Raw genomic sequence first — 24,834 nt, forward strand, 5'->3', positions numbered from 1 at the left:
CGATAACGTGTGACGTGTGGATGACGTCAGTTCCTGTTGATAGTGCTGTGGCTTGCTGGTTGCCTGGTACTCGCCAATCGGCCATATCTGGCTGCCAGTGAGACGTCGTAGTGGAGCATTAATGGCTGATCCTCGGGGTCATCCCAATGGCGACTGGACATCGTTCCGTGATCCCACGGCGCAGGTGTGCATGTGCCGGGGAAACGCGGCGTCGCCATGCACGACACAGGGAATGACGTGATGGCAGGAAAGAAAAATTTAAAGCAAACTCAACTTTCCCTGTCTGTTTGAAATGGTTTCGATTTCCCCACGACTCGCGAGAGAACACAGTCCATCGCATGAACATGTAAAGCCGATTCTCCCGCCTAAATATTATATAATACGTTGTGGACCTGAATTATTATCCCAGGGATTTGGGCCAAACAGTAGGCCATCGTGCCCCCCCCACCCCCCACTTTGTTTATATCTGTTCGTTTTGAGAGTTCGCTGTAAAACACACACGAGCAGAAGCCCGTGGTTAAAAAGAACGCGACAGATAGAGAAGGAAGCCTTTTATTCTCTTGCACTGGTTCAAAGAGCTCAAAAATGGCAGGTTCAATGAGGAATGTCCTGAGGCAGGGGTCGGGAACGTTTTTGACTCAGAGAGCCATTAAAGCAAAATATTCGGATATCTATTTCAGTGAGAGCCATATAATATATTTTAAGACTGAATTCAACTAAATGTGAGTATAATAAGCCTCTGAATTTATTCTTTTAAATAATGTTGTTATAATACTCACCATTAATGGGACTTCTGGTGCTGCATGGATTTGCTGATGGCTTTGTAGTCTGGTTGGTACTTGGTGAGGTTAAGCTTCATGCAAGCGTTGAGGCTTTCATCCGTTAGACGTGATCGTAGGTTGGACTTGATGTTTTTAAGATGTGAGAATGACTGCTCACATGCATACGTAGATCCAAACAAGGTCAATACAGCAATACTCACACGCTGCAGTGTGAGGTATGTGACAGGAAGCGCGTTCCAAGTTTTCATAATCAGCTCGTCTTCGGGTTGAAGTTTTTTTCATTTCTGTCCACATGTGGTTGCTCGCCAACTCTGCTTTCTGTGGTGCGATTCTTTCCAAATCTTCATTCAGTGACTTGAACTTATTCACCCACATGTCTGAGGCCTTCAGGTCAGCCACTTCTGCTTCAAAATCTCTGACGGAGACACCAGGAATGTAACTGAGGTCGGCTGTGTTCAGTGAACACTCGTTTGGATGGGTGATGAACTTAAAAAGACGAGTGTGCTCACGAAATTCTCCAAAGCGTGCTTTGAATGACTGTAGAAGACTGGATGTGAAGCCAGCTAACTGGTGGAGATCAAAGTTTTGAGTGGGCTCACTTGCTGTGCATGCATCTTTAAATTGTCTCAGTTTTTCAAAATGTAGTAAACGACCTGTTTGAAGATCCATGATAAAGAGCTCCAGATTGTTTTCAAAAGCAAACACGGCTTGAAGGGATAACACTGTATTTCCAATGCCTTGCATTTTCACGTTGAGCTCGTTCAGATGTTCAGTCATATCCACGAGATAGTAAAACTTGAGGAGCCACTCAGTTTCGGCTAGCTCAGGATGCTCAATCCCTTTCATTTCAAGGAAAGTCCGGTTCGTTCAGGCAAGCCGCAAAACGGCTAAGCACCTTCCCCTCTTGACAACCAACGCACATTGCTGTGCAAAAGCAGACCGTGATAGTTATTTCCAACTTCATCCAGCAGTGTTTTAAACTGGCGAGCATTTAAGGCTCGGGCAACAATAAAGTTGATCACACGAATGACCAGCGACATCACTTCGCCAAGCTGCCCATCACACATCTGAGCACAAAGTGCCTCCTGGTGTAGAATGCAATGGAAACTTAGGATGGGTCTATTTTCATGTTCACGGAGAAGCGCCACAAATCCTTTGTTTTTCCCCACCATACACGGAGCACCATCAGTACACACCGAGATAAGTTTATCCATTCGTAGATTTTTTTCCTGAGCGAACTCCATGAAAGACTTGAATAAATACTCACCTCTTGTGGACCCTTTTATTGGCAGAACAGCAAGACTTTCTTCGCGCAGTGTATCACCAGCAACATATCTTGCAATCACACAGAACTGCGACAAATGGCTTACGTCTGTTGACTCATCCAAAGCCAGGGAAAAGAACGGCGCTGTATTTATGTCCTTCACTTGCGTTTCCTCCACTTGGTTTGCCATCATGATGGTACGATCATGAACAGTTCTTGCCGACAGAGGCATGTCTTGTATCCATTTGATTATCTTGTCTTTGTTCGGAAGATCATCAAAATGTTCATTGGCGACATCCAGCATGAACGTTTTTGCATACTCGCCATCTGTGAATGGTTTTCCGTTCCTCACTATTGCTAAAGATCCAGCAAAGCTGGCGGAATTATAGTCACCTTGCCGGGTCCATACGCGGAGTTGCTGCTGGCTGGCTTGCACCCTGCTCAGTAGCTCTTGGCACGCTTTCTTTCTGCTGTCTCCCACAGGGTATTTTGATGCAAAGGTAGCATGGCACCTGTCGAAGTGCCACTTTATATTCGACCGTTTCATCGATGCAATTTTGTCATTGCAAATTAGACACCACAGAACCTGCTCTCTCCACAAAGGCAAATTCTTCGGCCCATTCGTCCTGAAATGTACGATACTCCTCATCTTTTTTTCTTTTCGCCATCTTCTTCATCGAAGGGTTAGCTTTGAGCAAATGAGAGAGAGGGAGATGTTGACCCAAGTGAGTCTGGCTGGCCTGCGCACGGGCTGACATACTCGAGAGGTGCGGCGCGGCCGGCCGACTCTGGGATGCTGTCGCCTCAGCGGTGGCGCGTGATTGGTCGAGATGAATTCCGTGACGCGTCTCGGCGGCGGCACGTCATTGGAGGAACCGAAATCACGAGTCGCCTCAGCGGTGGCGCGTGATTGGTCGAGATGAATTCCGTGACGCGTCTCGGCGGCGGCACGTCATTGGAGGAACCGAAATCACTACTCGCGTCGGCCGCATGACTGGACGAAACAAAAACCGCTTCAGACAATTCGGAGGTGTTTTTTCTTCTCTCCTTCTGCCAAGTTCAGCCCTGCACGTGAATGAAGCACGACACCAAACTATAGGTAAAGCTTCTGCGAGAAATATTGGGCTTTCCAAGTTTCAAACTCCAATTTTATCTGCCAGCCAGATGCAATCATCAAAAGAGCCATACCTGGCTCGCGAGCCACACGTTCCCGACCCCTGTCCTGAGGTGTTGTATTGTTACGGATTTGGAAGCCATTTTACACACAGACAGACAGCAGTCCCCAAGTTTAGTTATCTCGATAAGTCTGTGTTTATAGTTAGGGTCACCTACCCGTGTCTAACGGGAATTACATGTGTGCGCTGCGAAGTTTCTTTATAGTTAGTTTTTTTTTTACAACAAATCTTCACTTCGCACACCGACGCCCGTGGGCGGACATTTTCATCGCCTCAGCTCCAACTCCACCCCTTGTCCAATCACGCACAGAGGGCGACTTTCCCAGACACCCCGGCCAATGAGGGTGGAGATTTCCACAGAGGGAGACTTTCCCACGACACCCCACAAGATGTGGGGTTTCCACAAGATGAGGCGGCCAATGAGGGTGGAGATCGCCTCAGATGGCGACTTTCCCACGACACCCCGACCAATGAGGGTGGAGATTTCCACAGAGGGAGACTTTCCCAAGACACCCCACAAGATGTGGGGTTTCCACAAGATGAGGCGGCCAATGAGGGTGGAGATCGCCTCAGATGGCGATTTTCTCACCCGGACAAGAAAGATATATAAAGGAACGCCAGGCTGGGGAGGGTTGGTCTTCTTGGGGGTCGCGAGTCTTGGTGCTGGCTGGTTCGTCTGGTCCTGGGTCATCGTCTCTGATCTTCTCCTTGGTCTTGGTTGATTCGTGCATGGCCGGTTGGAGAGCATGGTCCCTGGTGCTTGGCGCTGCGTGAAAGCTGTGGGTTCGAGTCCCGCCACGCAACCAGATCATCGTACACCGCACGAGGCAAACAGGTGCACGCCAGACCCTGACCTTCGGCTCACCTTTCCTTCCGAGCTGGAGGCCTCAATAAAGGCCGGCCGGCCCAGTTCTCGTGTGTGTGTGTGTGTGTGTGTGTGTGTGTGTGTGTGTGTGTGTGTGTGTGTGTGTGTGTGTCTGTGTCTGTGTCTGTGTCTGTGTCTGTGTCTGTGTCTGTGTCTGTGTCTGTGTCTGTGTCTGTGTCTGTGTCTGTGTCTGTGTCTGTGTGTGGTGCCAGTCCGTTAAGTAGAATTGTTTGAGTGCCTCGTACATGCCTGTATTGCTTTTAGTCAGTTTAACTCTGCCCTCTGTGTCCCCCTCCATTATTAATAAACCCCTGTTAAATGTACCAGCTCGTTTTCTGTGCTTTCTTTCATTGGCCTGGCATGGAGTGTATTGAGAAATAGGAAGGCCGTTCGTGCCGTAAATTGTTTATTTGGTCCGGCGCGGCTTTGGTAGCTTCCGCTCAGTTACGCCGGATCTGAGTTGGTGATAGCGACTCGGTTCGGACAAAGTCCGTCGAGGGTGTGGTTTCCCCGGTAGTTGGACTACGTGTGTACTTAGGTATATTGAAGATCCTGGTGTTGGCTCAGGGGTGCGGGTGGCGGCTTGGGATCCTAGTGTCCATTGGCCGATTCAAGCCCCGTCGGCCGCTGAATTAATACACCAGGGCGTTGACTCAGCCTGTCATCCTTCCAAGGTCGGCAAAATAAGTACCAGTTCCAGTGTGTGTACTGGTAGAGGTGCAACGCATCAGCGACACAGTCGCGCTTCAAGAAATGATAGCTACCCTGGCAGCTAAGCTGCCATATGACCACCACAGGTATATTGAAATTAGGCAATTAACCCTACACCACGCTGTCAAAATATTGGCGACCACGGTCCGCTAAGGGACCGTGACCTTTCGGACTTATCTGAGAATCACGACCTAAATTCTGGTGTGTTCGGTGGAAACGACTCTACTGCTGCACCTAGTGGTCGTTTATCGCCACCGAACCCCTGGCCACAACAGTATGTACCTGCCATTCGAATAAAAGAAGAGTAAAATGAGTTTAACAACATTGATTTATTCAAACCATTCGATTGAGTAAATTACGTTGGATTAGATGAAGATAGTTTTAGGCTTATGCACGGAGTACAGGCTGTCCACAAAGTCTTGTTCCGGTTTAAAAATTATATTACAACCAAACCAAAATAGATACAATGATGCCTTTTTTTTGCATTTTGTCAAATAATTCATAGTTTCTTGTGTTCTTTGGTACACCTCAACATGTGCACCTTTCATGGCACCAAACACGTCTTAAAAATAAAGAAAAAAATTTGGGAGGATCGAAGCAGACCAGCGATGCGGCACCCACCCTGTTGGCTACACCGCCCGGGTTCAATTTTTGGGCCGATTGAAAAAAATATAATTTTGCTGTACGTTTGGATTAATTTGAAGCAACATTTGCATTATTTTTTTTCTCTCTCTCTGAGGTGCATTTCTTTGTTTCAGGGTGGGACAAACAGACAGAGATGGCATGAGCCAAATATATATTTATTGAATAAGATTGGGGTGGTTGGGATGACACATTTTTAAAGAAGAAGGTGCTTCCAACCAAAAGAAAAACTCGATCGACTCCGCTAATTTGAGCAAAAAAGCGAGAGCAGACCTGGTCTCAGGCAACATTTCACTGGCTTCACAGCCAGCTTCATCAGGCACAATAGACCAGCCTTGTGGCATTGTGCCTGAGGAAGTTCTATTGTGCTTGAGGAAGCCGGTGAAACGTTTCCTGAGACCGGGTCTGCTCTCGCTTTTTGCTCAAATTAGCGGAGTTTTTACTTTTGATTGGAAGCGCCTTCTTCTTCTTTAAAAAAGAAAAAATTATATTGTTACGATTGTAGGGGTAGATGGAGGAATTTAATAGGAAAGTTAGGATTGTGTAGAGTTGCTTGGTCCGTGGACATGTAGGAGACATCTCGATGTAATTAAGTCGGGAAACTGTGAGCTTAAGTGTAACTTGTCACCACAGAGGGGGTGGTGCTGTGTTAATTAGATGAGGATTAAGACTAATTTCCCCCAGTAGGTAATTGCCTCCTGTGACCTTTTCCTCCGTTTTTGTATTTACAAGCCAGCCATGAAAGAAGTACATTTTTATAACAACCACAACCATATCCACAAGCAAGCCAAATATGCCGAGCAGGCAGAAATCACGCCTTCCTGGTTTTCGTGCCAGCAAGCCACGCCCGGAAGTGGATGAATGATTGGCGTGACGTCAGAAGGGAGAGGTTTTGTTTTGGTTGGGTTGAGTTGGGTGTGAGGGACGCAGTCGAGAGGTGACAGAGTGAGGAGATGACGTGTAAGTTCGGGCATTATGGCTGGCTTTCATTCAACGTATGAAGAAGACAGCACGATTCTCATATTCGTGCTGAGGTGAATTGGCTCGCATGGTGGAGCAAGACGCTGGCCATTAACTCTTGGTTGGGTCGAATAAGACGGACCTCGAAGCCTCGTGTATGTCACTGAAGGGAGTGGCTCCATTCTGCAGAGAACAGTGTCGACAAGTGTGATCGATGAGGAAGCTGCACAGCGGTTGGTGAGCCCTGGCATTGAATATCGCCTCACAAATTACCTCACTTACGTTTCCTGCCCAGAGAGTGGTTCGGCGCCATTTGGGGCGCATCTACTCACGCAGGACGAAGCGCATCGATCGCAAAGTTCAATGGAGACTACCTCTGGACCAAGCTAAGTGCCAGAATATAGGGAGAATTTTCTTTGTTTCATTTTCCCCTTGTCTGTATTTAAGTCTGTGTGTAGAGGCACCTCATCTTTAGACCTTAATTTATCTCATGTTTATTTTTACATTTTGAATTATACCCTTGTAAATATTTCTATTTTCATGAAATCCCCGTGTTTGTTATAAGTTGATAGTGTCCATGTGTCTGTGGGTTCGAGTATAAACTCCTTCCGTCGCGCCGCCAGTGCCGCCCTGCCCTTCTCGCGCGAGCCATAATCTCTGAGGATCACGTGTCCACCTCCTAAGGAAAACCGCTCGGCGATCCGGGCCTGTTTGGAGTTAACCGCCCATCCACCACAATTGGCTGGGGGGGGGGGATTAATCTTAACTGCCCAGACCTGCGACTATATGCGTATATATATATATATATATATATATATATATATATATATATATATATATATATATATATATATATATATATATATATATATATACTAGTGGATAACCCATAGGAAACCCACAGGCTTAGACATATACCCTTCCATCCATTGGGACCATACTCTGTGCAGAGCGGTGGTGCTGCGTAAGCAGTCTCCTGGGCTATTGGGCACAATCCTAGACAGGTCGCCACTCCGACATTGGATACCAGCGTCATTTTGCCAATCTCGGAAAGATGACAGGCAGAGTCAACCCTACCTGGTATTAATTCAACACCCGAGCGGGATTTTAACTCGGTATCCTCGGAGCTGTACTTTGTGAGACTGGTCAGGTCAGGTATGGGAGCATGCGCCACAGCACCACATCACTGCGTCCACTCCAGAGGCCTCCTTTTAGCCATCCCCAAGGCAGATGCTTGGCCCATCCCAATCTCTTTGAGACACTGATCGACTTGCTGCAACCATCAGACACATGCTCGGCCAGTTGGCCTCCTCCACCCACAAGGCTCCCTCGCTGAGAATCTTGTGAGCAGGATCAACGTCAGGAAAATGATCGACATGTCCATACAGCCGCAGCTGATGCTCACGGACGAAACAGGTAACAAATCTCAGAGTCTCTCTCAGCAAACGCTCGTTGCATACAATCTGAACAGTGATAGCCAAGGATTCTCCCAAGATACCTGGTCCCAAAGGATTCTCTGGCTCAGATCCCTGGTCAGAGTCCAAGTCTTGCATCCATAGAACAATAATGGAAGCACCAAGGACTTAAAGACTTGGACTTTCATCCTCCTGCATAGGTACGGACTACACCACACCCAGTGATCCAGTGAATCTATGACTCCCCAGGCCTGATCAATATGTCTATCAGCCTCTGCAGAGACAGGCATATCACTGCCAAGGTAAATGAATATCTCTGTGGCCTTAACATCCTTGCCAAAAGCAGGTACAGACAAGACAGCAGCATCCAAGATGTCATTGAAAGCCTGGATCTTAGATTTGACCCAGGAAACCCATAATCCCAGCACTCAGACTCCTTGTTCATTGCCTTGAGGGCCCCCATAAGGATATCCAGTCTCCACAAAGATGACTGAATAATCTGTGAAATCAAAGTCAGATATCTTGACATTCCCAAACGATGCACCGCAGCTTCATCTCTCTGACATCCTCCCCAGAATCCAGTCCATACAAGCTCTGAAAAGTGTGGGGGCCAGTACACACCCCTGACAAACTCCAGTAACAACTGGAAATAAGTCGGAGATGGAACCACCACACCTCACAGTATTCTCAGTACCAGAGTATAGTTCAGAAATCAGATTGATCAGCTTTGGTGGCACCCCACGAAGAGCGATAAACCTCCAGAGGGCATCCTGATTCACTGCATCAAACGCTTTAGGGACATCAGCATAGGCTGTCAGCAGCCCTGTTGAAACTCTCACCTGTGTTCAGCGAGGACCCAAAGAGCAAGGATAGGGTCAAGCGTTGACCTTTTTGGTGTGAAGCCTGACTGCTTTTGGGCACTGATGCTCAAGCAGATGGTGGCGAACCCTATCAACAAGTATCCGAGCAAAGACCTTGCCCGGCACTGAGAACAGTGTCATCCCTCAGTGGTTGTTGCAGTCCTGGCGATCACTCTTCCCTTTCCAGAGAGGGACAACAAGGCCCCTCTTTCAGTCAGTTGGGTTAATGCATGTGATCCAAACAGAGTACAGATCTACATGCAGCGACAAGAGTACAGCATTTTCAGCAGCCTTAAGAAAGTTCAGCATCGATGCCACAAATCCCAGGAGATAGTTCCCCCTTTCCACATATCCCCCCTTTGCACTGGTTCAACGCAGCCTGTTTATCCACAAACTAAGGTGGTTCACTGCTCATTGCAGGGTCACCAATCGGGATAGAAACACCCCTGACATCAAACTAAACGCCTGGTGGGTCAGCCTGGTACAGCCGCTCAGAGTAACCAACCCATTGGGCTTCACTTCAGACTCCTCTGTCAAGAGCTCACCAACCTCAGCTCAAACTACAGTACAGGGATAGGCTTGGAGGAACTCAAATTCCTCCGTAAGCATGGCAAGAATCATTTGACCAGAGGTGATGTCCTACCCCTTCACATAATCTTCCCACATAGGCTTCATTGTCCGCCCTCAGCGACCGTACAGTTTTCTGCCTCAACTCCCTGAACAGCTCAGCTCTGCCACTAAACCTGGCCCTGCAACTCTGGTCAATGGTATCCAGTGTTTTTTAGGCAAGCCAAAGTTCTTTTTCACCTAAAATGGTGGGTTCTAAGACAACCACCAGCAACACCAAGGTACTCCACAACTCTTAAGGAATCCACAAAACACCCACACCCCCCAAATCCCCACTCAGCCTGTTAGTAAAGTCCTCAGCTACCCTCTCATCCTTGAGCTTGCCAACATCCAGCCTCGGCTGGGATGGTAACATTCTCCTGGATTTGAGCTGCAACTTCAGAGTTGCTACAATAAGCCTGTAGTCAGTATTGGGGAACAGAGCACTCCGGTAGATCCTGCAGTTCTGGAGCATCCTCAGCGACCATCAAACAAGCACATGGTCAATCTTATTTCCCACACCTCCAGTGTTGGAATACCAAATCCAGCAATGAGGCTGTGGGCGATGAAACCATGAACCGGCCACCCTAAGTCCACGACCTATTGCAAAGTCAAGGAACTTCCTTCAATTCTGGTTCACAGTTCCAGACCCATGGGACCAACGCATACCTCATAATCATCCCTATCAGTGCCAGTCGATGCATTGAAATCCCCCAAGCCGAGAAGAGTATCTCACCCGGGGAACTGATCAACCATGGACTCGAGCACAGCATAGAATGTCTCCTGCACAGCAAGATCACTCGCCTCAGTCAGAGCATAGACCGATACCAGGGAAATGACACCCGAGGAGTGATCCTCAGTCTCATAATATGCTCGTTGACTGGTGTTACCTAAATTATCGTGGGAGTCAACTTGTTGGACACAGCTACAGCAACTCCTTGGGCATAGTAACCATCAGAGCGACCAGATTAGTAGTAAGTGTAGCCTCCTGTCATGATCTCACCACTATCCGGTCTCTGAACCTTAGAGAGTGCCGCAATACTGATGTTCAAACACTGGAGCTCAGATGATAGCAGAGACAGGTGATTATCCTATTTGGGATAGGACATTCCAGGCACCCAACCGAAGGGACCACCTCAGGTTAACCCGAGGAGACTGCTGTCTGGTGGCCGACACCTCAGCATCATCCAGACACACACCATCGCAACTCCACCCAGGAAGGTTACCCCATGCTTTTCCTCGTATCATCAAAGAATGGGTGTTCCGAAGGCTTTGTCCCAATCACGTCATCCAGTGAGCTGCCCTGCTAAAGGCAGCTGCACAGGAGGTACTCCCACAGAGTGGGTTTTCAGTTTTATTTGCTTTATTTGTGTGTGTTGTGGCTTGCAGTGTTTTACGGTGGCTGGAGTGCAAATCCTACCACCAACCTTTTAGAAAAAGGTAACTCAACTGCAGCCACATTGTGGCACCAGATATGGATGGCCGTTGCCTCACAAGGAGCTTCTCCGCCCTTTGACAAATTTTGTTTTTAATCTTACTGGGTGGCCACATCTATGTACCCTCCTCACCAGAAAATCTTGTTGGGGAGATGGTTTAGTTGCCGATAACCCAATCATGAAACAGGTTAGTACATGTTTACATTGTACCTGTAGCAATTCACAGATCTGATCTGGCCTGACCAGACAATAAATGAGACAGAGAGTCACAAAGTACAGGCTGTTTGGCCCATAACACACACTACATATAGTGGACCAAACAGAGAGACTGGTGGCCATTTCTTTCATTGTAATTTGTATTGATCGCTGTTTTATACTTCTTCCACAGGGTGGTGCAGATGTCTCGCACTTACTATATTAAATAAATTTCTGAGCTGTTAAGTTGGGGGTTCGATTCCCTACCCGACTATAAACTGTTGTGATTCATGCTTCACAGGTGGGTCATTTCATCACGAAGTGTTTTCCCTCGGATGGACATTAATCCGGGTGTCCTGTCTGCTAGCGTTAGTTAGTGGACCTTAAATATCCCATCGTGTCTTTCACAAAGTATAGTTGTGTTATCTCTGACACCCCTTGAACAAATTACTAATTCCTGCCTAAAGCATCTCTACTGGAATGTCAAGCCAAGCCAGTCGGTTTGTGAAAGACTTCGGCTAAACTTCACTTTTGGCCAACCCCACAAGGAAATGTGATTAACTTGGGCCCTATAAAGAAGTAATAGTAATAGTAGTAGTAGTCGTAGTAGTAGTAGTAGTAGTAGTTGTAGTAGCGCCCTCAGCCGTTGTTGCTACCCCACAGCCTTGTGCAGTATGCGAACGACGATGACTAATAGAAGTGGTAATCGCCTGTTTTCCACATGTGTTTCTCTGTGACCTATGCACGCGAAAAGTACTGGACTGATCCTCACCGAACTTCACATGCTGACAGAACATGTACCCGGGAGTGTCCCGATGTAAAATAATTGTACTTCCGACTTCCGGTTTCTGAATTATGACGTCATCACCTGATTTCGTAACGTTAATTTTTCAAGTTCAGCCGATTGACATGGGGCCAACGCCATATACTGTACAATATATCTAACATATGATTTTAAGTTTTAGTTTGTCTGTTTGTTTGTTTGTCTGCACGTGCTAATCTCCTGAAAGGTGAAAGATAGGAGCTAACCACTGAAACAAAAAATGTCGGGATAAGCCCTGGGAAGGTTATAGGCTGTGGCAAGGCCCCTCGGCCGGGGTGGGGGGGGAGGGGATGTGTTTCCCCTCACCAACCCCCTTAGCCTATGACTGCCATGGCCCAATAGGGAACTGATACTGTGCTCGCGTCAGACATATGTATAGAAGATTAAATTCATTCAAAAAGAACCCGGGCAGCGCCGGGTGCATTCACCTCGTCTATCTATATATATATATAAAGTTGAAAGTGTGTCTGTGTGTTAGTCTGTGACCTATGCACGCAAAAAGTACTGGACTGATCCTCACCAAACTTCACATGCTGACAGAACATGTACCCGGGAGTGTCCCAATGTAAAAGAATTGTACTTCCGACTTCCGGTTTCTGAATTATGACGTCATCAGCTGATTTCGTAACGTTAATTTTTCAAGTTCAGCCGATTGACATGGGGCCAACGCCATATACAATATATCTAGCATATGATTTTAAGTTTTTGTTTGTCTGTTTGTTTGTTTGTCTGCACGCGCTAATCTCCTGAAAGGTGAAAGATAGGAGCTAACCACTGAAACAAAAAATGTAGGAATGGGCCCCGGGAAGGTTATAGGTTATGTGGCAAGGCCCCTCGGCCGGGGGGGGGGGGAAGAGGGTGTTTCCCCCTCACCAACCCCCTGAGCCTATGACTACTGTGGCCCAATAGGGAACTGATACTGTGCTCGGGTCAGACATATGTATAGAAGATTAAATTCATTCAAAAAGAACCCGGGCAGCACCGGGTGCATTCACCTAGTAGCCTATATCTATCAATATCCTCTGTATCATAATTGCTACAAATTGTCACTTTTTCATTAAGTGCTTGTGCTTATTGGTCTTCCCCCATGTTTCCTTGCAGTCACACCAGTTTGGGTCATCATCCATAGTGGACATGGAAAATATGGATGACACGTCTGGTTCCAGCTTTGAGGATATCGCAGAAGCACCAGGGGGTACGACAGGACTGGGAGAAGTTGGTGGCGATGAAGGGAGAACAGGAAAACCTGGTCAGGATGATGTAGTTGAAGAAGACGAAGAGTTTCTTGGCATCAAAGGGTTGAAGGGACAGCTTGGAAAGCAAGTGGCTGGACAGGTATGCCGACCAAAATGAAAATGGGACGTTGAGTTTAGCTCATTGATAATAAGTGTGAATGGAACTTTTGAGTTGAAAGTCGATCCACTTTGAGTCTGATCTCAGCTGAACATGATATCTGAGTGTTGCTTCCTTTTTTCAGGTGTGGGAAGCTGGAAGACAGCAGGCAGCACGGGCATTCTCTCTGTATGCAAACATCGATCTGCTACGTCCTTACTTTGATGTGGAAACTGTACAAGTGAGGAAAAGGTAAGAAAAATGTATGGGAGCCATTTGTGAGTTTACATTGTGCAGTACTTAGCCATTTTATAACTTTGAGTTTACACCCCTGTCAATTAGCCATGACACCAAAACCATCAGCTGCCTCAGTGCTTTTGGGTTAAAATAAAGTGCTTTTTCTGCCTACTTCCTCGTAGACTCCTGGAATCTTTTGTTCCTCGGAAAAACATGAAGGTGCCACAGGTTGGTTCACTTTCTTTTGAATTATGCTTAATGAACTTGTGAGGATGCCACCATGTCAAATATCACAAGTCAGGGAAAAAAAACGTTAAAAAACATGTTGACATAGAATTCCAAAAAAAACAACCAAACAAGGAATGACACGACAATCTTTTTACCTATTGCCATCACGACATCTTTTGATATTTTTCTGTCTCATTTCAACAACAAATAAAACAAGCCGTTAGGCGGACATGGGTAGTCGACTACCCAATAGAACCTGACGCGATGGGCCCGTTCAATGGGGAATGACCTGAGGATTAAGCACAAGAAAATTCATGATTCTAGCTTCAAGGGTTGATGCTGCAGATTGTTTTTTCGTTAATATACCCCCACATTTAGAGGTCTTTCGGCCGTTACTTGGCAACGGAGGGGTCCATAGCAACGGTTCTTTCTCACACATAACTAGGACATACCATGAACCGACCATACCAGTTTCATGTTTATTTTTTTTTTGTTTTTTTTTGTATACCTTGTCGAGGCTCGTGTGAGAGCTAACACACAACGCACATGAAGGGGGCATGAGATAAGAGAGGCGGGAGTGGGAGGGACAAAACAGTGGGGAACAGACACATTAGGAGATCTGTGGAAGGGAGAGGGATGGGACGGGGAACATGGGGAATAGAAGATGGACGTTACAGGGACTTTCAGGAAGGAAAGCAGGAAATTTGAAGGAAGTGGGCTTGGGTGGATTATCGGGGGTAGAAAAGATCGAGGAATTGGATGGGGGATGATAAGAGGTGGTGGTGAACAGCTGTTTTGAAAGCCTGGAGGGAAGAATGGGAAAGAATAGAGTGAAGGAGTTTATTCCAAAGGTGGGAAAAAAGAGGAATGAAAGAGTGAAGGTGAGCAGTGATTCGTGATTTTGGTAGTTTTACCAGAAGGGGGTTGTTGGCTGACCTTGAGCGCCCTGAGGAAATGTGGTGGGGACAAATCGCAGAGAGAGCGGGGGGGGGCAAGGTTTGAGAGGAGATGGTAGAAGACAGAAAGACCACCGACCAACCTGCGCTGATTGCGTGAGAGACCCAAAGACTCAGCCTCATTGCGGGAGATGCCGATGATCCGAAATGCCCTGGTTTCTTCAGCGTGAAGCCGAGAAAGGTGGGAGGCAGGAGCACCAGCCCAGAGGGGAGAGCAGTACTCCATCAGGCTACGGACAAAAGCTTTGTAAGTGGTCAGTAGCTCAGGAGGGCCGAGGAAGGACTTTGTACGACGGAGGATTCCCAGTCAGCGACTGACTTCGGAGGCGAGGTTTGAAATGTGGCTTTCCCAGGAAAGGTCATGGCAGATAGTGAGACCCAAAAGCTTGAAAGAAAGGACTTCTTCCAGAGGATTGTTGAGAAAGTGGATGGGTGGGTTTTTTAAATAGTCCTTTCGCAGAGACATAGTGAGAGTGTGAGATTTGTCCGGATTGAAAGACATGTTCCACGTGTTGGACTAACTTGTGATTTTATCCAGATCTGCAGTGAGTGAAGAAGCTGCTGCCTGCCGGTCTGAGGGATGACCGATGGTACAGCAGAGGGTGGAGTCATCAGCAAAGAGATATAGAGAATTTTCCAGAGAGTCGGAGAGATCATTGATGAAAACCAGAAAAAGAACAGGGCCCAGAATGCTACCTTGAGGAACTCCAGCCTGGACAGGAAGAGGGGATGAAAGAACTCCATTTAGGGCCACCCGTTGTCTGCGAGCCATGAGTGGAGATGGCCTTGGATACCATGGGAAGAGAGTTACCATGGGAATATCTGACTCATAGTCTCTGAGATAGAACGAAGTTTGTTTTTTTTATTGTTTTCGACCGGGATTCATTCAAAGTCTATCTTCTCCGACAGTTTTCATAGGATCCGGCTGGAAATTTTGACAATATGGCTGAATGTACTGCCCACAGTCGGTCATGGTCCGATTTTTGATTTTCAAAAAAATAAATTTTTATGATTTTTAGAAAAATTTCAAAGTCCCGTTGCTTGGCAACCAAAGGGGCATTAGCAACCAGTACCTATGCAGCACAAGGAGGTCATAAACTGGTCCTACCACCCAAATTTCATCAAAATTGAACAACTGCAAGGGGTCAAGAACCCCCGACAAACACACACGGACAGACCGACACCACGACCAACAAATAAGGGTAAACAAGCCGGTAGGCGACGAGGGATTCGCTAGGATCGAAGCGCTGGATACGATGCTTTTCATTTTGACCGATCCACCGACGAAGATTCATTGCCAAGACGTATTGGTTCACATACAATTGTTCCTCTGCCTGGCAAGATTTTTCCTATTGCGTATTTTGCCAACTGGGACTCCTCATAAAAATGACGGTAAATAGACACCCCATTTTTGAAGGACTACCATTTGAAAAATAATCGGTTTGCTGGTTTGTGCTGTGAAGCCTCGTGTTGCAGACACACACACACACACACACACACACACACACACACACACACACACACACACACACACACACACACACACACACACACACACAGACGGAAAACCCGATAAACTTCTCTCAATGCTCTTGTTTGAGCACACCTCCTGAGCCACACAATATTTTTCATAAGCCACGCCCACTTTTCATCAACCACGTCCACTTTCCCTAAGCTCCGCCCACTTTCGTAAGCCCCTCATAAAAAAATGATGGTGAATCGACACCCGATTTTTGAAGGACTACCACTTGAAAAATATAACCTCAATCAAAAATCGGCTCGAGTAAAATTTTCTCAATATCTCCAAGTGTTTAATTCCGAAGTCTCGTTTCTCTACATTCAAAACTGAAGGACAAGTATTGAAAATACTGTACGCAGTTTTTCAGCCGCTGCACAGCAATGGGTGATTGCTAGGCAACAAAATTCAAACGCGCACATTCCCAGTATACATTCCACCTGTTGGCAAAGTTTCATCCAAATCGGTTCGCTGGTTCGTGCTGTGGAGCCTCGCGTTGCAGACACACACACACACACACACACACACACACACACACACACACACACACACACACACACACACACACACACACACACACAGCCAGAAAACCCGACAATAAGAGATATCTCATGTATAGCGAATCCAATCAATAGAACAAAAAAAAACATTTTTAATCGAAAAATAAAAAAAAAAATTTTTTTTTTGACTCAATACACAATTACGCCAACCCACACTACAAATGTACAACTCCCTCCCACGTAGACATCTTCATACAATTGTTGCTATTGCCACCGATAACAAAAATGTTAAAAGATGCCGTGATGGCAATTGGTAAAAGGATTGTGTTGTCATATTGTGGTGCCTTACCTTCCATGTCATTACTTGTTTGGTTTTTTTTTTTTTTTGGAATTCCATCTCGACATGTGTTTTAATTTTTGTTTAATTTTTTTTTGAGGTTGGGTGGGGGGGGCAAGGATCATGTGGTAAATTGTAGTTCAATTGTCGAGTGGAAATCATGTGTTGAAGTACTTCGGTTTATGTATGGATTATATATATATATATATGTGAAAAAGAGTGCAGGCAGGATGGAGTGGGTGGAGAAGAGTTGCAGGAATGATTTGTGACAGAAGGGTAGCTGCAAGAGTGAAGGGGAAAGTATATAAGACGGTAGTGAGACCAGCTATGTTGTATAGTTTGGAGGCGGTAGCGCTAACAAAAAGACAGGAAGCGGAGCTGGAGGTGGCAGAATTAAAGATGCTGCGATTCTCATTGGGAGTGATGAGGATGGACAGGATAAGGAATGAGTATATTAGAGGGACAGCGCAGGTAGGACGGTTTGGAGACAAAGTGAGAGAGGTGAGATTGAGATGGTTTGGACATGTGCACAGGAGGGAAGTGGAGTATATCCGGAGAAGGATGCAGAAGATGGAGTCGCCAGGCAGGAGGAGAAGAGGAAGGCCAAATAAGAGGTTCATGGATGCGGTGAGGGTGGACATGCGGGTGGTTGGAGTGTCAATGGAAGATGTGGAGGATAGAGCGAAATGGAGACGGTTGATCCGCTGTGGCGACCCCTAACGGGAGCAGCCGAAAGAAGAAAAAGAAGAAGAAGATATATATATATATATATATATATATATATATATATATATATATATATATATATATATATATATATATATTGTTGCGGTCATGGATGCCGAGACACCAGCTTGTCACTCAGGGGGATTAATCCCCAGTTGTCCTCGGTAGGGCCGGACCTGGGGCACCGCTCGCAATTAACGTTATGGTACGGTGGGTTGTTTTAAAACCACGAACGCCACCCAGTCAACCACGAGTTCCAGTGTCCGCCGTCTAATTATTCCGTTTCACTCGAGGTCACGGGGTTACCTGAGTGGGGAGCGCGCGCCCTCGGCAAAGCACCAATATTATCTGATTATATTTTAATTAGGGCGGCCAAGCGTTTTAACCGCTGGTGCGTGGCAACGATTTTTTAGTCAAATCTGTGGTAATTACCTCCCAGTCTATCTCGGTTTGAACAATGCTAGACCAATGAAGGAAAGGACAAACACGGACAGGTTGGAAATCGACAAATAATTTATTAATAATAAAATAAATTAAAAAATAGAATTTTTTATTTGCTGAGGTAAATAAAGAATGAATCTCAAAGCAAAATTAATCAAAATGCCAGGAAAGAGACAAAGAGCAGAAGCTTAACGGGGGTTGACTTACTTACAGCTAAACACAGACAAGGGTACCCAACGGATCATTCAGGGGGAGGGAAGTGGGAGAAAATCGTCTCGCTCACCAGAAAGTCATCCGTGAAGCAAAAACATTCTGAAATGTGTGCGTGCATGTCACGTCCGTCGCCAGCACCCAGCTTTGTCTCCAGCACCCAGCAGCCTCTCGCGGGGCAGCCTTGAACGCCAGTCCACACGCTCGCTTGCCGAAGCTCTGGGCAGGATGATTATATTAGTTAATCGGGCAGCGTTATATTAGTTAATCAAGCCTGTTGTTTGCGTCCCTTATGACATCCCTAAAACAGTATGTTTCCTGTATGGAATGGTTTTCAATTTTTTTGACTTCCAGACAGACAGGCGGACTGAAGCAATTGCTTTACCTTGCTGTGTTCATGTGTACTTGGGACGAGATGATGTACAATTTGCCAAATTCAGAGCCAAAGCACTGCTAAACTGTATGTTTGTGTTCTGATTCATGTTCTGTAGCGTTCAAAATATAATATTCAATTGAAATTCAGTATTTCTTCAATAATAGACAGACAGACAGAGTGAAGCAGTTGCTTATCTCCACTTTGCGCTATGCGCGTGGGATGATAACCCGTATCCCTGAACTTCCGTTGTCTGTTCACTGTTCACAGAAGCTTCCCAGGGAGCTGTACGGGCCTCTCATGCTGGTATTCACCATGGTGGCCATCCTGCTGCAGGGCATGAAGACTTCTGGCACCATTGTGGTACATCTTGCAGTGGACATAATGTGGCATGGCAGTAGAATACATTGAAAGATAACAATTAAAATTAAAAAGAACATTTAAAGGTTTTGGGGGTAAGCTTTTCCAGAGGGCAAACAGGCCAGCAATGCAGATAGAGATCTGGATATAAGAAATGTAGATAATTTGAGGATTCTTTCAGAGAGACTACTTGGAAATCTCATATGATGATTTAGGGGGGGGGTTGGGGGGAAGGTTTACAAAGGAAGTTTTCATAAAGTTTTGAAGGAATGTTTGGTGCTTAAGCCATAATACCATGTGTATTTCAGAGTCAAGGCACCCTGATGGGGACAGCCATCGGTACCTGTTTTGGCTACTGGCTGGGTGTTTCTTCACTCCTGTACTTCCTAGCTTACATCTGCAACAGCAAGATCACCATGGTGCAAATATTGTCCATGCTGGTACGATCACACGTGGTTTGTTCTCCATGATCTGAAATTGCACACACTGAATTAATGTTGATGGAAAGCAATCCAGTCTGAAGAATTCTTTTTTTATGAAGTTGCCCTTCTACTGCATACGTACACTGCCTGAATTTTGATGTACCAAAATACCATTTACAGAAATATTATTGCACTGTACTGTACATCAGTCCTTTAGGATTATGCAGAGGAAGACACACTTGCCTTAGAACTGTCGAGTCCGATATTGATTCTCGACCTGATTATAAACTGTCAGATTTGTACTTCACTGGCAGGGCGTTGCATCATTGAGTTCTCCACCATACGTCAGATGGACATAAAGCTGGAAACCCATCTGCTAGCATTAATTAACCGTTGTTCAAAACACCGCAATCTTTTGTTGAGTAGTAGGTGAGTTAGCCCAGGTGCTCTGGTGAAATTCCAAATTCTTGCAGCTGATGCAGTGCAGGGAAACTGCATCAGCAGCACTGTCGTGCCTCAGCAGCAATGATGCAACCAGCGGGCCCATTTTGTAATCTAATCCTGGTGCAATTTACATTCACAAACGATTACTGCAAAGCACATTATGCTTCCCTTGCCAATTTGAATACCCACAATAAAATCTGTCCATTGGAATAGGTGTTTGTTGTTTCCCAATCTCACTAATTCTAATATTGCCATTTGAAATGGGGAGCGTTTGTTTATTTTATTTAATTTGAGCCATCCCAACAAATCGCAATTAGAGCCTACATCCATTCGCTTGTACTATTTGGCTGAAGGGTTTCACCATGTTCTCAAATAAATGTCAATAGTAATGATGGAATCGGTGGAGTAATTAATTGTTCGGCATACACTCTGAGTTTTGGAGGACGGTGGTTCGAGCCCCGGTCGAGTTGTACCAAATACTTTTAAAAGGCTACTTGCTGCTTCCTTGATTGATGCTCAGCATTTAAAACGGATAGATCATGGACACACAACCAAAGGTTAGCAACCACTGTGCAGGCTTGATGGGCACAGCTTTCTGCGTAAAGGTTTCGTGTACTTGGCAACTCGTATTCGATATTAATGCTGTGTTTGTTGTGTTTTCTTTGTGTTGTGTTTTCAGTGTTATTTGGACATCGTAGCCATTGAGCTGTCACGGTGTGCGTTTTCTTGCAGGGGTATGGCATGTTTGGTCCCTGCTTGGTCCTGTTCATCACTTACAACATCCATTTACATTCATTGTTCTACGTGCTGTGGCTCGTGGGTGGAGGACTTCCGACATTGCGTATGGTAATACTGGACCAACTTATGCACTTCCACTGCAAATGAAGACATTTAAAGTGGTGCCGTATGTGCAGTTTGTCTTGATAACATTATGTATAAAAGATCCAGTTTTTTGAGTTCCTCTGCTTCTCTTTAGAATAACAAAAAAACACAGGAAAGAAAGGACTGTTCAAAGACATTGTGAGTGACATTGTCTATTTGTCTGAAGCACAGATAGATTTGTATTTGAAAACTGTCATCTGCTGACAGCCGGTATGGGAGGATGTCATCTTTCTCTGTTATAACTTAGCTGATAGGACAAGTTGGTGATATTCTGCTGCTGTTGGGAGGTTATGCCTTGTGTTGGCTTAATGGTTAGGGTGGTGGGCTTGGGATCCTAGGATCCCGAGTTCAAATCCCACTCAGCTGTTGAATTAATACAAGGTGGGGTTGACTCTGCCTGTGTCATCCTTCCGAGGTCGGCAAAATGAGTACCAGCTTGCTGGTATCCTGTGTCGGAGTGGCGACCCTTCCAGGATTGTGTCCAATAGCCAAGGAGACTGCTTAGGCAGCACCAACGCTCTGTTCAGAGTATGGTCCCAATGGATGGATGTTGGGAGGTTTTGAATTTTAAAGGGAGTCAATGGTTAGCTTATTTCTGTAAAGAAAAGGAATCCATTTGTAGGATGTGCTGATTGCAGTTTTCTGCAGGTACTATCACCCCGCCCCCTCCCCATGTGCAGGTGTGTGCACTTAGTTCGCGCACAACGGGACAGCGTCAGCGCCTTGTGCTCTGTTGCACACTTGCCTCATTGCACCTTCTCTTCCTGCTCTACCTTCACTTTGCCTACCATAGGGTGATAGAAGGTTAGTTTCCTTTCCAGCCACATAGTTCCTTTGAGATGTTGAGTGTCTGTTGCACATTTTGTGAGAGAGGAGTCAAAATTAGCAGAATTTTTTTCCATGTTCACTTCAAGGTTCATCGATTTGTTTCTGTGGGCTTGGGATCCTAGGATCCTGAGTTCAAATCTCACTTGGCTGTTGAATTAATACCAGGTGGGGTTGGGTGACTCTGTCTGTCATTCTTCCAAGGTCAGCAAAATGAGTGCCAGTTTGCTGGTATCCTGTGTCACAATGGCGACCCATCCAGGATTGTGCTCAATAGCCAAGGAGACTGCTTAGGCAGCACCAACACTCTGCACAGAGTATGGTCCCAATGGATGAATAGATCGATGGATGGATGTGCTTCTTGTGTGTATTTGAATGATCAAAGATTCTCTCGTTCTTTACGTCATTGTTAATCCAAGAGTTGCATTATATTATAATCCATCTTGACAACCTAAATAACCAAGACCAAGTTTGAAATTGGATGTAAAAAGTTGACTTGCTTTTACCTATTGGAAGAATACAATCAAAGATTATCTTGCTCTAATCTCACCCCCCTCCCCCACCCCATACACTCGCCACATGTAACAGAGTTGCTGGTCACATTGGAGGAGCAGCCAGCTTTTATCCCCCGGCAGCAACGAGAACTGGTCCCTCCAGAGGTGGCCACCTCCCCTGCTTCGCTCAGAATTGCCACGATGTCCCTCATTCGCAGCTCACCACCAATTTTGTAGCATTGTGGGTGGGCAATTCTGCACCTCCTCTTTCCTCCATCGACAATCCGTTGCTGGAGGTCTTGCCATCATACCACATGTACTTCACCCCCAATGTTTTCCTTCCAAAATTGATCACTTCTATCTTTTGTGTGTGTGTGTGTGTGTGTGTGCGTGCGTGCGTGCGTGCGTGCGTGCGTGCGTGCGTGCGTGCGTGCGCGCGCGCATATGTGCTTTTTGACCATGTTGTCAATTTTGTACATTTTATTGCACCATCATTCAGTCCTTCCACTTCGATTGTTACTGATCGGAAGGGAACAGGGTGGCATAAAGTTGCATTGTGGCCGAACATTATTCCTCATATGATGTGCGTTATTCTATTTTATTCTATTGTTGTAGTTGTTGTTTTGTTAATCTTAAACAGCTGTGCCTTGTACAAGGTGCTTATTTTCTTTTCTTTTCTTTTCTTTTCCTGCAACAGTAACTTTTGCACTTTGTTAGCTTGTTGAATTGTATATTGGGTTTGTAGTACTTGTGACTTGTAGTTGCATACCATCTTTGCATTGTAGATTTGGTTCACTATATTTCGACACTTCGGAATTAATTGAGGCTGTGTTATTAAAACTACATGACTGTGTAAAAGATATGCATGTTGTCACTATGATACTTACCTTGTTCCTTTTCTATTAAAGCCTCCCTCAAGACCTAGAGGATAGCAGGAGGCTTATAGCTGTTGTAGCGTTTTTCTACAATTATGGAATGAAATTTAGCATCAATAATGGGAAAAGTACGTATGTGGGGTTGATAATTTTTGACCTTGACCTCTTTTTAATGTCATGACCTAATTATAGACATTTTAACATTTTTCACCATAACTTGACTCAGGTTTGTCCAATCAGAATGATATTGCCCTTTCTAGGTAGCCTGGAGCAAAGCACATTTACATTTGCTTTACATCATACCCCTCCGTGTTAATGGTCAAGGTCTTAGACCCCCGAGGAGTACGAAAGCACCATTTAGGTTGTTTTTTTTTCTTCTGCCAATGTCAGAGCTGTATCTCGGATCCGGCTGGGACTTTCGGAATGAAATTTTGCATCAATAATGGGAATAGAGTCAATGGGGTTGATATTTTTGGACCTTGACCTAATTTTTAAGGTCATGACCGAATATCGACATTTTAACATTTTTCACCATAACTCGACTAATGTTTGTCCAATCAGAATGATATTGCCCTTTCTAGGTAGCCTGGAGCAAAGCGCATTTACATTTGCTTTCCATCATACCCCTCTGGGTTAAAGGTCAAGATTAAATGACTATAAAAAGAACTTCTTTTTTGTCATCGCTCAATTTTGCCAATGTAGAATCTCAAAGACCACTTGGCCTTCCAAGATGTTCTTGCATCATAATGGTGGACCTATAATGAAGTTGTGCACCTGATATTTGTTTCGTGCCCTTGACCTACTTTTTCCGATTGTGACCTAATAAACAGAAAACACCTTTTTGATCATAACTTGAATAATTTTCCTCCGGTTTCATCATGTTAAGTTTTATGGATACATTGTAGATGGGGAAAATTTTTCTTAATTTACACTATCCCTAAATGTTGAAGGTCAAGGTGATATGGTGATCTGAAACAAATATGGCTATCAATGGATTCAGGCCAATGATAAGTCACGGGCGATCGTCAAGGGTAATCCTCCTCCAGCGAGGGAGGCTTACCCTTGGCGATCGCTTTGTGATCACAGATATCTATTTTAAATCTGTTGCTGTTTCTTTCTCGATAAAACAAAAGTGAAGTTTGTACAAGCACTCTGAATATATATTTTTTAATAATACTTCTGCAACTACCTGAACAGGGGAAACAACATACTGCTGGTGTTGATGGAAAAGTGCAGACAGAGGTTCTCATGAACTTGCAAACACTTGACTTGGCTTGCAATCTTGTTAAGAGGTAGCTCAGAAGTGAACTCCGTTACAGGTGATAAAACCCTAAAGCAAAAGGCAATGAGTGAGCAGGATGTTGCAAAATCAAGATGTGAAGCTATTTTCAACCATGGAAGCACTTTTTCTGCATTTTTTCCGATAATCTTGATGGCACAGAGAGACTGGGATTGCTGCTTTTTGTCAGCAATGTAAAGTTGGTTTTCAAATAACAAAGGAAACAAAAGTGGTGAGATTACGATTTCATTTACTTATTTTGCAAAAAATGCAATGGAGAATGCTCCATCAAATCAGGAAGCAAGAATGATTGTGAAAAATTCTGTTATTTTAAGAGTACTTGCCTTTTTTTGCAAAATAAATAAATGAAAATCCCTTACTCTCATTCTGTCGTTTTTGGAGCTTCTCGGCCACATAATTATCTGTCCTGGGTGGACCACATCACCAAACTGGCTTCTAAGGCAGGCCGATATCTCAGTTCACTCTGAGCTGCTCAGAGCGCATTACAATTTTCAGGTCTTCATCTCAAGTGTCATGGTGTATGGGTCCTCGTTCTTGGCTGGTACAGCTGCATCCCATATTTTTTTCCCTGGAGGTGATCAAGTCCAAAGCTGTACATGTCATTGGCTTATCTCAGCAGGAGGCCGACATGGGAAGTATTTG

The 24,834-nt window shown here is 45.3% G+C and overlaps 1 protein-coding gene across 1 annotated transcript; it reads left to right on the top strand.

The window, feature by feature from the left end:
- Nucleotides 1-23,743, top strand: YIPF3 (Yip1 domain family member 3). Its single transcript, XM_085856047.1, has 9 exons — nt 1-184; nt 12,836-13,069; nt 13,212-13,318; nt 13,486-13,531; nt 18,861-18,953; nt 19,259-19,390; nt 20,549-20,662; nt 21,379-21,502; nt 22,112-23,743. Exons 1-9 carry the CDS (start codon nt 122-124, stop codon nt 22,252-22,254), a joined length of 1,056 nt encoding a protein of 351 aa, XP_085712173.1. The 5' UTR covers nt 1-121; the 3' UTR covers nt 22,255-23,743.
- Nucleotides 23,744-24,834: the final 1,091 nt, after the last annotated feature.

Source organism: Eptatretus burgeri, chromosome 15 (assembly GCF_056783735.1).
Source record: "Eptatretus burgeri isolate ZD-2024b chromosome 15, Ebu_testis_v1, whole genome shotgun sequence".
Lineage (NCBI taxonomy): Eukaryota > Metazoa > Chordata > Myxini > Myxiniformes > Myxinidae > Eptatretus > Eptatretus burgeri.